Source organism: Heloderma suspectum, chromosome 5 (genome assembly GCF_057233095.1).
Source record: "Heloderma suspectum isolate Gila_16-S chromosome 5, 16-S_ref, whole genome shotgun sequence".
Taxonomy (NCBI): domain Eukaryota; kingdom Metazoa; phylum Chordata; class Lepidosauria; order Squamata; family Helodermatidae; genus Heloderma; species Heloderma suspectum.
The window spans coordinates 108129708-108142795 of record NC_139462.1 but is presented as its reverse complement, the minus strand read 5'-3'; the positions used below and the strand labels follow the sequence as shown (position 1 = coordinate 108142795).

The window sequence follows — 13088 nt, the reverse complement described above, 5'->3', positions numbered from 1 at the left end:
GAAAGAAGAAGAGGAGAATATTTCTAGGGTTGAAAAGAGCCACATTATTGGCCTGGCCAATGTGTTTGTGGTGTTCATATTCATATTGCACTGGTGTGGAATCTCATCTGGGATAGCAGCTCCTTTACGCTTTGATAGTATGTGTTTATAATGCTGAAAAGACAAGTACTTCTTCCCCCGAGACAGCTCTGCGTTCACAGAAGCAAACTACTGGTCAAATTGCATAGCACTGATCCCACAGTCATGTGCTGTACAGTCAACTTAATCCTGTTGGTCTCTTCATGAGTGGATTTCATGACTGTGGAATCAGCATCACTGGGATCAGGTGCATAATCACTCCCCTAAATTAGAAGCAGATAAATATATCCCAAAGGACCTATGGACCCATTTCCCCAATCTGCCCCTAGTATCGGCTATGATTTTCAAATGATTTTCAGTATATCCACTTGAGGATTGTAGAAGTAAAGTTATCTCCTTTCATCGGCAAAGACATCAGCTTTTGTACTACACTATGCTTGTGTGCTTTGTCTTCATTTTAGAGACTTGGAAAATTAATTTTCCTCCCTCCCTCCTTCCCTCCCTTACTTCCTTGTTTGCACTGGTGGATTTAGCCAATGTAAGGGAACTGCAGCAAGCTCAGAGACTGCAGATTTTTCAAGTCATTGATCACACTCTGGATTGATTGTGGCTGTTCAGTGCCTTGGGTCACATTGTGTCATCTACTACCACTCTTGATCGCTCTCTTCTGTCAAGCCAAGAAACCCATCCAATATCTTTGTATCCCCCCAGAGAATGCATTTAAGACTAGGTTATGTTTTACTTGTGTTGTTGAAAATTCCACTTAACTGCGTCACACACTCTAATATGCCCAATTGCGCTTGCTCTCTCTCTCTCTCTCTCTCTCTCTCTCTCTCTCTCTCCCCCCCTCTCTCTCTGTATGCTTTAAATTTTGCTGCAAACCTTTGTTGCCCTCCAAATGTCCTCCGGTGAAGACTTTTTTTCCTTCCTTTTTTAACCCTGCCAGGGAGTGGGGTAAGATGGAAATTTCAGGGAAAATTAGTGGGGGAGGAAGGTTTAACACACAACCCTCCCAGAACACCATGGTCCCAATCTGAATCAGGGCTGTGGATGCTTACACAAGAGTAAGGAAAATGATCCTACATAGCTACATGATGCACGATTAGCAGAACATTTAGTCTGCCTTGCAACCTAAACAGCTATGACTTCCAGAGCCCTGTGTCAGGCAAAGTCCCGTTCTCCAAATTTTAACGAAGCCCCTATGTTTCTGTGTGTTTGTTTCTGTCTTGGACTATACATGCAATAGAGATTCCTGTCTGTTACGTTAACATGCCCCATGCATCCTTCTGAAATGGTGCTGTGGGAAACAAAAATTGTTCTCTTTTACGTGACTTGCAATGCAAAATAGCGGGAAGAGAAATCCCACTTTAGATATTTAATAGTGTTTTTTCATACCTTCAAAATGTGCAGTGAAACTGTCTTTGTTCTTGACATTCCCCTAGCACCAGAGGGAATGTACTGGAAGTGTAAATGGGAGCCAAACCATAAATTGCCAGTTTCAAACACATTTTGCCACTTCAATGGCAGAAAAAGTCTCCTATGCCTTCTTCCTTGCTACACTTTTCTCCTCTTATCTTCTGGATTCTTGCCCATAACCTTTGCTTTCCCAGCTCTATTGTCAGCTGCTCAGACGTTGCCTGGTATATTCAGTGGGTCTAAAAAGGTAAAGGTAAAGGTGTCCCAACCAGTCGTGTCCGACTCTAGGGTATGGTGCTCATCTCCATTTCTAAGCCGAAGAGCCAGCGCTGTCCGAAGACGCTTCCATGGTCATGTGGCTGGCATGACTGAACACCATGTGCACGGAGCACTGTTACCTTTCCCGCCGAAGTGGTACCTATTTATCTACTTGCAATTTCTTGCTTTTGAACTGCTAGGTTGGCAGGAGCTGGGACTGAAGACGGGAGCTCACTCCGCCATGCGGCACTCGGGTCTCGAACTGCTGCCCTGCCGACCTTCCGGTCTGCAGTTCAGCGTCTTAACCACTAAGCCACCACGGCCCCACTAAAGGAAAGGTTCCTCCTGTGCAAGCACCGGGTCATTACTGACCCATAGAGGGACGCCGCTTACGCTGGCGTTTTCGTGGCAGACTATAGCGGGGTGGTTTGCCATTGCCTTCCCCAGTCGTGACTACCTTTCCCCCAGCGCTGCCCCCTGTGCCAGAAACTCCCACACCAGATACATATCAGCATGATTCCAGCTCTGTCTTTTGTCTTCAGATTCTTCCTCAAATTCCAGCTCTTTGGGTTAACTCTTATTCTGTGTTATCTAATGAACAAAGCATAACCACGTCAGTTGCATTAAGTTCTCGGGATGGACGAATCTGTCATTTCCAGTTTCTATCAGTTTTTCAATTTTCCAGTCTTAAATTCAGTCCAGTTCAAACTTTTGAGAATTTCTCCAGTCTTAAGTTTAGTTTGTCCTGAAGTCTGGGATTTATTTTTTTTTTACATTCTTATGAAAATTCATAAGCATTTTTGTGCCCATTTCTCCTAATACATACATTTTTGTATGCATTTTTGCCTAATATACACATTTTTGCAAGCCATTTCCCTAATATAGTCTAGCCACAAATGCAGGGCAGCTGGAGCATGGAAGAGAGGATTCCCTCTGTGCTCCATCCACCTTGCATTGGATAGGTGTCAGCTATCCTACCTCAATAGGATTAAAAGTGCCAAATTAGGTACATAAGCATTAAATGCACACTACATTTCTCCCCCATCCCTAGCATTCAGTTCTTTCTTCCCATTCTTAGTGCCTTCCCCTTACTCCCCTGTCTACCTATAGCTTGCATGGTTTTGGAATCAAGGACCTGTTTTAGGGTTTTTGCTGATATTATACTATAAGTGTCACACATACAGAAATAACTGTAATACGACTGGCCTTAATCTTTTTCCTCCCCATGGCCCTTCCGTTCTGCATGAAACTGAGCAGCTCCCTGGTTTGTATTATTCACATGGGTTAGATTGTATTAGGAACTTGAGAGGACTTTGGGGAATAATATGCCTATATATATATATATATATATATATTCCAAAACAGGAATATCTCATCTGCACTGTAATCAAGTTAGTCAGCAGGTCAGTTTACATGGAAGTAATATGAAGAGATGAATATGGAGCAGCCATGTAGGAACACTAGAAATAGCCAGTGAGTCCTGGCAGGGAAATGAAGGCAAGGCTAATGAACTCCACTGAAATGGGTATTCTCAACTTTTTGTGAATTGCATGATTGTGCTTAAGAGATTCCCTTCCCCCTTAAATTAGCTAAAGATAGTTAATGGTGGAAAGTACTACCAAAAAAGGGCATAACTCATGGCATTTTCTCCTCCTTTGAAGAAGTCACACTCTGATGGGATGTGAGAATATTCTGATAAAGCTGCTGGGAACCACTCCTAATGTCTTTCTCCATGGGGCTGAAGTAGTACGGATCCCAAAACTGCACCTTCTGTCACATGCACACTGATTTAATTAGAAATGGCCTACATGTTGTTATTGATTTATTCAAAACTTAGTAGCAAGCCAACATTATGCCCTCAGAAAGTGTGTGTTGTGGGGCGGTGAAGGTTGATATTGCCTTTTTGCTTCAAATATTTGGAAGAAAATTAGGAGCCCAATCCAGACAATGCTAGACACTTCAGACCCATTGGCAACTAGCCAACAATTCCTGGAAACAGAATGTTGTGCTAGATGGTCCTTGTGCTTTTATTAAGTCCTCTGGAATTGCTATTGATTTATAAGGGCTGGCAATTCCACAAACCTATTGGGAAAGAAGCCACATGGGCTGATGACCTTTCCCTCCTGGTCTTATCCTTCCCACTCCTGATATTGGCCAGAGGGGAGGGTGAGTCCACCCATCCAGGAATGACCAGGCTAAAAAGACTGCTAATATGGTCAAGGCCAATTTATAAAGAAGAGGGAGAGGTGTAGCCTCCCCTTTTTTAGGACCCAGAAACCAGCTGTACCGGCTTGCTTGATGTGACTTGGAAGCAAAAGTTTGCTGTGGAGAGAAGAGCAGAGCTGAGAATGTGTGGAATTGGGGTCAGGGGTCAGAACTGAGGTTGAGAAGACAGTGGGGAGGTGAGTCAGAGTTAAAGTGGAGAATGAAGAGGTCAAGCCCTGAATAGTGAGGTTCTAGTTCTTCTACTCTTCTATAATATGCATGAACTATGCATTTTAGTACCGTTGAGAATTTAATGTTTAATTTAATATTGGACTGCCTTGCACCTCTCTCCACACCCCTTGAAAACATTTCTAGGGGCCCTGTTCAGAACAATAGAGCTTCATGAACTCTAAGCAGAACAGAATGTTAGAAAAGTAGTGCAGATCCATGTTAAGCAGCTTAGTGCAGACAGTCGTTGCTATCTGGTTCCCAGAGAAGAAGAAATAAAGAAGACACTGTATTTTCCAAAACTGTCAATTACATCAACCCTGTTCAGGTCAGGTGTTAAGCTTAAACAGGTTCCATTAACATGAATAAGGGACATATATGTGGCTTCCACCTCCTATGTCCCAGTGTGGGCTGGCCCTGAGTTCCCCATTTTGAGCAGGGAGGTCTGAAGTGGGGTTCTATTCACTTAGATGTGGAGCAGTCAGGTACCCTGATTTATCAAGGTCCCTGAAAGTTGTACTCAGGTTCAAACAGATGTCAGTAGAACCCGTTGTCAGCCCCTCAATGGAGCAGGTTTGGGGTGGGGCTGGCACACATAGATATGTATGAGTCGGGGCCATCAAGTGCAGTGCCATGCCCCCTACTTTTGTTTATGTACGGTGTTTGGGCTTAAAACCAGAACACCAGGCTTTAGTATACTTATTATTGACATTTTAGAGTGGAACTAAATATAACAAGGGACTTGGGGCAGCCACCAAAATGGCAGCTTTATCAGAATATATGGAGAGAGAGCAATATGTGCAGCAAGAAAGCACGTTGCATAATGGCATTGGGACTTGAAGCTGTACTATATAGGGAACGTGAAAATGAGTCCCAGTTTCCAGCAGCAGCATTTCTTGAAATGTTTAGTTCTTTCCCCAACTTGTATGGAGAAGGGGAAAGACAGTATAAATGGCCATGAATGAAAACAGGCAGCCTTTCTCTTCTGTAGATGATTACATATTGCTGAAGTTCCTTAGCCTTAATATTGCCAGCTGTAGTCTTGGTCATACTAGGGTTGGCCCCTCTTTTAACCTAGTAAATTATGGACAGTGCATCAATGTTTTGCATCTGTAGGGCAAAATGGGTAGGTCTCTGTGGGGCTCAGTGCAAACACAGTATCCTTTCTTGTGGCATCATTTTAATGATGTTAATTAAATACAGAGTTTGAAGATAGGTCACTAGAGGGCATATAAAACCATTTGAATCAAAGTGGTGATTGTATCGTCTCTGAGTTGTAATCGTGAGAAATTTGCTAATTGCTATCTTCCATTGGGATTTAATTTCTTAAATGAAAAACGTGTGACAGTCTGAAAACTATGGACAAATGTTGTGCATGATGAGATCTGCTTTACTATGGATGGATCTCTTGAAAGCTGAGTAACCCCATAAACATGATGAATAGGTGGCATCCTCCGTAGAAATCTTGCAACATCGTGGTGCTCAGTGGTGGTGTCTCGCTGTTTAGATACACACACTTACAGTGCAACCCTATACATATCTACTCAGATGTAAGTCCCATTGAGTTCAATAGGACTCACTCCCAGGCAGTAGTCAGTGTGTGAGAAAGTGGGCTAGTAATTCTTTGTGGGGGCTGTTTGTTTTGCGGACTTATTTGCAGGGCTTGTAGTCATGGTGCCACTGCCACTTCAGGCTCCAGGTGGGAGAAATCAAATGAATGAACAATGGTCACTCACGTCTAAAGCAAAAACAAACAAACAAACAAACAAACAAATGAAATGCCCACTCAGACAAGGCAAACATATTAAGGGAAAGCCTGCTTGACAAGCTAGCTTTGAATGTGCAGGGACTTTGCCCTCTCCGCTACCCCTCCCGCCCCAAATATTCATCCATGTGATTCAACAGCACTCTGAAGTAGTACATTCAAACCTCCTGTCATAGGATGCTAACAGCATTTTGCCTCTAATGTGGGAAGGTATGTTTTATAAATGAGAGAACACGCAGCCCATTATTTCGATGTGGAAGCACCCTTCTTGCTGTGTTTTCACAGGTATACATGGCATATGCTGCACACCTGCCACCCCTAATAATATCACTTTTTGCACCCTGATGAGAATAATTTGAATATGCCAGTATAGTGTCCCTGGCCATTTAAGTGTAACATATCCCAAATGCTACTAAACTACTAATTTCTCATTAAAATTATATATAAAATAAGATATAATAAAAATATAATTTAGAAGTAATTTTAAAATATTACTCTTTTTGTTTTCTGCCTCTGGCGGATGGAGAAGCAGTTAGACGACAGAGGTGTACATCTCTGGAAGTATAATAGGGAAGTTGCAAATACCTGTGCAGAGCAAGCCCATGCATGTCTGCTCAGAAGTAAGTGCCTATGAGCTCAGTGGGCATTACTCCCAGGATTCCATCCTAAGTCAGTGGGTATTAGGGTACACTAGTATGCCATGAGAAGAGGCTAAAGTGCGCCTTGAAAAAATAAGCCATTGCTCCCTGCCTCTCAAATAAGGGTGTCCCTACCCCACTGTGTTGATTTTCCCTCTTTCTGCCAAGATATGGACATTGACATTCTGAAGGAGGAAATAAGGCCTCACTGGGATCTCCTGGTTCAGCTTGCACTGGAGCTGATGAGTGGGGTTGAATCTCTGAAGAATCACCATTGCCCAGACTGACTGGGCAAAAGGAAGGGTGGCACTCCAGGAGGCACTAAGTTAACTGGTCTATCCTGCATTTCCAGGGAGAGGATGCATGCCCATTGTTCTGGGAGTTGATTTTTTTAAAAAACACCCCCCCACACACACACAACAACAACAACAGACATAATAAGTTTTCAGTGTAAGCCATGCCTCCAGTTTTAACCAGTAAAAAGGAATGTTGTCCAGGCATCACACATTTGTGAAACACTGACGTAAATGAAGGTCACATTCATGGGGGTGCAGGGAGATTAACTGATAGCTATTGGCCATGCTTACGAAATGGAACCTCCATATTTAGAAGCAGTATATTTTGATGTTGCTTGGGTCAAAACACAGGAGATAGGTCCTGAAGGTGGCTGTAAGCTTCCAGAGGTATCTTTCTGTCTGCTGTTGAAAACAGGTTGCCAGGCTAGATGGATTCTTTGTCTGATTAGTGAAATTAAATCATACACACACACACATACGTGGAGAGAGAATGAATTGCTATTTAAATGTTAATTCAGGTCAAGTTTCAGAATGTCTTCCCTAGTGGCTCATTCACAGGCAGTCCATAACATGCATTTCAGCCAGTTTCTTTCATTTGTGGCTGTGATTTATATATTTATTGCATTTCTAATCCAATGACCAATGTGCTCTCGGCTGATCTCATATAATCTATTCATTTAAGCAGTGAAATGTGAGTCATAAAGTCCAGGATTTCAGATGGGGCAATACCCACTACTTTTGAAATAAATAAATAAAATGGTGGATATTTGTTTGTGGGCTGCACATTCACGCACTTGCCGTCCCTTCTGTGAAGAGTTGTCTCCCATGGACAATGGAAGTGGCTGAAAAATCACACACACACACACACACACACACTTCCCTTGAGTTTGCTTTTAAAGTCTATGAAGTGCTGGGGGGTTTCTTTGACAAGTTTTCCCCATCCCTGATCCCTCCCATGTCTGGGAATACCCTTGGGTGTCAGAGTGCAATGAATACACTTTTATAATGTTTGTTATTTCTTTGGGACTGTCTTGACATTTTTGAATGAACACGAATCTATAATAATAATCAATAGATGCACAGTCCCAGTGGAAGCTTGGGTGTCAGCTGTGGTGTCGGTAGTTTGAAGGCTTTATTAAGTCAGCTGGCAAAAACGCCCGATCTCCCAGCGTTGAATTTTATGACAAAGGAGTGGAGTGACTGAACCATTTTCTTTTTTCTTTGCTTCCTCTTATATCCCTTACGTTGCTGGCTTTCAAACATACATTGATTTTTAAAATGCCCATGTGTGTGTGAGTGTTACTGGCAGCAGCCACAGTGTACTGTAACATTTATGCCATCTATAAAAACTTAGATCGTTTGGGTCTTTTCCTCGGAACAGCTTTATGCCAAGCATTATGAAAGCTTCATGCTGAAATCTTCCATGGTAGTCCTCATCCAATGCCATTCAAAACACCTCTGCACCAGAGACATTTTAACACAGGCCAACCCGTGATTTTACAAATACCTCCCAGATTAATTTGCGCATAATCAGCAGAAATTTGTGAGGAATTGTGGAACCTGCGAAAAAATGTGCAAAAAATGTTCCTGGAGTTTAGGGAAAAGCCCACAGCTCAGTTCACAAATGCAGATCACGTCATCCACACTGTGGAACTGTGTCGAGTCAAAATAGAATAGGATTTCCCAGCAATGGATATCCCTAGGTGTGATGTGTGCTGCATCCAGAGGCCTTTCTTTTCAGGACAGAGGATATGTGCCAAATGCTGCACAGACAGTGAACCTCCATAAGACAATGAGATAAATCTTGAATCTCTCTCAGGGGTATCTCAATTCAGGTGGAAAAGTACTGATAAATCACCAGGCATCATTCAGTCCTGTTCTTCACCTAGGCCCCAAGGTGCTCCAGAAGTTGCTGGATTACAACTTCCATCATCCCTGATTACTGGTCATGCTGGCTAGGGCTGATGAGAGTTGGAGTCCAACAATATCTGAAGAGCAACAGGTTCCTCATCCCTGACCTAGCATTGTAGGTAACTGGAAGGAATTGAAATCTCACTTTGGCTAACAACGGAAGAGCAATCCTATGGCTTCTAGACAGCGTCTAGGGACCACAGGATAGTTTGGATTCCTGGATCCAAGGTTGGAGACACTGCTCTGAGCTCGGACCCAGGAGATGGAGCTCGCCACCCCTCCTCCTCACAGCCTGCACAGAGGGAACCGCGCTAGCTGCCTCTTCAAGATTGGAAAAGCGACCTCAGAGAGGAGGGAAAGGGGGCAGTTCTGTGGGCAGGAAGGGGGCTGGGGAAGTGGGGATATGAGCTATCCTCAGCCCTCCCCAGCCTCCTTCCCTCCCTTTCTGCAGAACCCTAGCTAAATGGGCAAAAACACCTGTCTAGTAAAAATGCAGAGTGGGGGGAGAAATGCAGCAGCAAAGATCGTCTCCATGTTCCTCCTGCTCTGCATAGAATGGCCATCAGCCCCCGAGTTCAGAGGATGATCAGCATCTGGATAGGATTTTGCCCCTAATCCTTTAAAGAAGAGCCCTAGGCAATCAAAAAGGTTGAGAAAAATAGCGAATCGCCTCCCCAACATGACCAACTCTATAACAACAGTTTGAGCACAAGGCCTGCTGTTGAAAAGGGATGATTTTGAAATTCTGCCACCTCACCCGTTCAAGGTATACTGAGAGCCATTGGGCAGCCTCAATGTGGCTAAAAATGGCATCTCCATAGTGAGTTCTTCCTCATAATGTGGAGGAATCCTCACAGACTTCATGAGTTTCCTCATCTTTGCCAATGGCAGTCAATGATGTGGATCAGCAGGAGTAGGGAAATTCACAATGACCTGGTTCGCACAATCAAAATGAACCACCATGGCTTATTTAAGCCAAACTGTCTTATTTAAATCATGGCACGTGCCAGGCACGTGCAGGGCAATTTTGAATAATCACCACACAGGCACAGCTTGTTGTGTCCAAACCTGGGCAGCATGGTTTGTTGAAGGGTGAAACAACCCATGGGCTGTTGTAGGTTTATTGAAGGGTTGTTTCTTCCTCGAATAAGCCATGCCATCTCGGTTTGGATGACATGATAAGCCATGCCGAGGCACTGATTATTCAAATTGTGCCCTGCACATGCCTGGCATGCACTTTGATTTAAATACGCCACCATAGCTTAAATAATAATGTGCAATAAAAAATAAGCCATGGTGGCTTATTTTGATTGTGTGAACCAGCCAAATATTTTGACTGCAAGTCATGTTGTTAGCATCCTGGTGAAAGGCATTTTGTCTCAGGAATTTGGGCTTGTACTAATAATGGTTTGTTTGTTTAGTTTTCACACGTGTATGTTTAGTACTTGATGACTGGAATATTAAGTGATGACATATTTATTTATTTATTTATTTCAGTATTTCTATGCTGCCTTTCTAGCCCAATCAACATAGTTTACAAAAGGTCCAAAACATAAAACTATAATCAGGTAAAAACACAGTAAACCAGTAAAAACGCAATATTAAAATCCATAGCAACAACTTTAAAAAGTGTGTATGCGGGAATGCTCTTTTCAGGTCTGTCTCCACCGATAGAACTTCCATATCCCCTCACATCACTCCTGTGCTGTGTTTTTCAATAGAATCATTTCACACACTTAGCCTTCAAGTATATAGTACTCAGAAGTACAGAAATCAAGTGCCCCTCGTCACCCTTGAGAGATCCTGCTCACCCTTTGAGAATAGTTGAAATATTTAGTAGCCTTCAAACCTTTAAGGTCTTAGCATGTAGTGTTCACCCTCTTTTATTTGGCCCAAGGACATTCACTTAGATAACCTGAAGTTCAGATAAAACCTTACATACATTATACTGGCACCGAAGCGTCAAAGGATCAGTGCCATAGGTTTAGATTAGCAGTTGTTCAGCCGGCATTTAGATCCGGGGTGCAGAACTTCTTTCAGCCCAAGGACTGAATTCCATTTCAGAGAAACTTTGGGGGGTGAATTCCAGTGGTGGGTGGGGCTGAAGACAAAAGGGATGGAGCCAAAGGGGTAGGCCAAAATACCAAATGTACCAGCATGTTTTAGCTTAAATCTCTTACTGCCAGTAACTAAGCTTGAGAGAGATTTCAACCTTTTAGAATGTGGGGAGAAAACTGTACAAAAGCCAAGAAAGCACCAAACAATTGGTGTTTGGGGGAAAAGGGGAAGAGGGTGTGGCCATCTGAGGAACCCTGGACGGCCAGAGAGGGACCACAGGAGGGCTGGTTTTGACTCCTGGGCCTGAGGTACTGCACCCCTGATGTAGATATTGAGGACTCAGCTGTGTTTTGCCTGATGTTTTTTTTTCTTCTTTTTGTTAAGAATGGCTTTCTCAAAGACCCTACCTTTCAAGTGACATTCAGAATCTTTTCTTTTGCAGCCATTTCGTAGAGTGACGTTTTCAGTTGTGAGTCAGCCTCAGGACCCGCATCAAGGGTCATTGCAGAGTTGCTATGACAGCGGTCTGGAGGAGTCAGAAACACCAAGCAGTAAGAGTTCTTCAGGGCCGAGGCTGGGTGCCCTTCCACTCCCAGAGGACAACTACGAAAGGACTACGCCGGATGGCAGTGTTGGTGAGGCAGAGCATATGGAAAATGGTAGGGGCAAACACAACACCCACACACTCAATTCACACTAGCGAGTCCACATAAAGTAGACTTGTCAAGAGGTCAGTTGGGAGGAAAATAAAGATCACTGAAAAGCTTAAATTGATAAGGCAATATCCCGCTGAATGCGCACTGCAATCCTATACACACTCAGGCCAGGAGCAGTGAGCACGCCCCATGGAGGCATGTATAGGACTGTACTTTTAAGCACTTTTAAGGCCCTTTTCTGTGGAATGGGCAAATCTTGAACTGAAATCACAGTGGGACTAAGGCGTGCTTAACATTTGGCTGGATTATGCCCATAATATTTAGCTGACATAATTTACTGAGGTAGGAAAAAATACGCAAATAAACGAAGCATTTTAAAACAGCATTACTGACACAGTTAAATATATCTTTAAAAATCAGTACAGAGCTGGTGAAGCCTATTTAAATTCTTCTTTTACAAAACTGAAAACAGTTTATATATTTTCTGTTGTTTTGGTTTTTTTGGCCATGCACTTTATTATTATTATTATTATTATTATTATTATGAAATAAAATATAGCCAGAAAAAAAGGAATTAATTTCCTTCTAGGTTGTTGACTCTTCCCTGGTTGCATGCACACACTTTTCAAAATACAGTGGATGTTGCTTACTTCACATATGCTTATTATAGCAGATGGGGGAAATAGTAAACAAGGCTCTGATCTAAAGGAGTGTGTGTGTGTGTAGCTATATCGCATTATCTGCTATGGAAAGCAAAATACCAGAAGCGTAAGTTGCACCATAGCAGACCATATTAAGTCTTCTGATGCATTTGTGTGGTCATTCCCTGGATAATAGCCTTTGACGGGAGATATCAATGACAAAGACTTACTGTCTGCATGTTATATCAGAAATTTTAATTCACACTTTCACAAAAAGGTGTCCTAATAATGCCCAGTTCCAAAGGGTTATGAATTCTTAAAAGAAGAAAACACTTCTTTATTTTTTTCTTCTCTGCATCTTTGTAAAAAACAACAACAACCCATCTGAACACCTCCTTTTAAAATGGGTTAATTGATGTCAAAGGCAAATTTGCAATGTGTTTAACAGGCCTGTATTTAATTTTCTCACAACTAAATAAGTTTTTTTTTCAAAATCTTTCATTTTTTGTCATGTGCTTAAAATGAAGTATAAAATAGTAACATTTTAAAAATTCCCACTGGTTTTAAGATTTTTTTAAAAAGATTTTAACATTACTACCCCATGCTTTTATTTGTCTAGATCTGAAAATTTTCTGAAGTCAGTTGTATGGATTTCATTGTTATACCCATAAAGTAGGTTATTGAATGTCAGAGTATAGGATAATGGTACCCAAACTATGTGTGTACACAAGACACTTGTATAGATGTAAGAGCAGAAGTGGATGATCTATTGGCCTTACTTGGAACCCTGTATAGATTCAATTATTCAGAAGCAGTATTTGCTTTACTTTCTTTTGAAGACTTTTTGTATCAGCAATTATTTAATTGTTCTCACGGTTATGTTTGCCTGCCCTAAAATAGACATACCAACACAATAAAAGCAAAATACTGTTTTTTGT

The 13088-nt window shown here is 42.2% G+C and overlaps 1 protein-coding gene across 1 annotated transcript in view; it reads left to right on the top strand.

Annotated features, from left to right (window-relative positions):
• Window positions 1-13088, top strand: part of PCDH7 (protocadherin 7) — a 576433-nt gene that overhangs the window by 268218 nt on the left and 295127 nt on the right. Inside the window, exon 2 of the mRNA XM_084860339.1 lies at window positions 11296-11488. Coding sequence (XP_084716465.1) covers window positions 11296-11488 — 193 coding nt within the window. The remainder of the gene's footprint in view (window positions 1-11295; window positions 11489-13088) is intronic.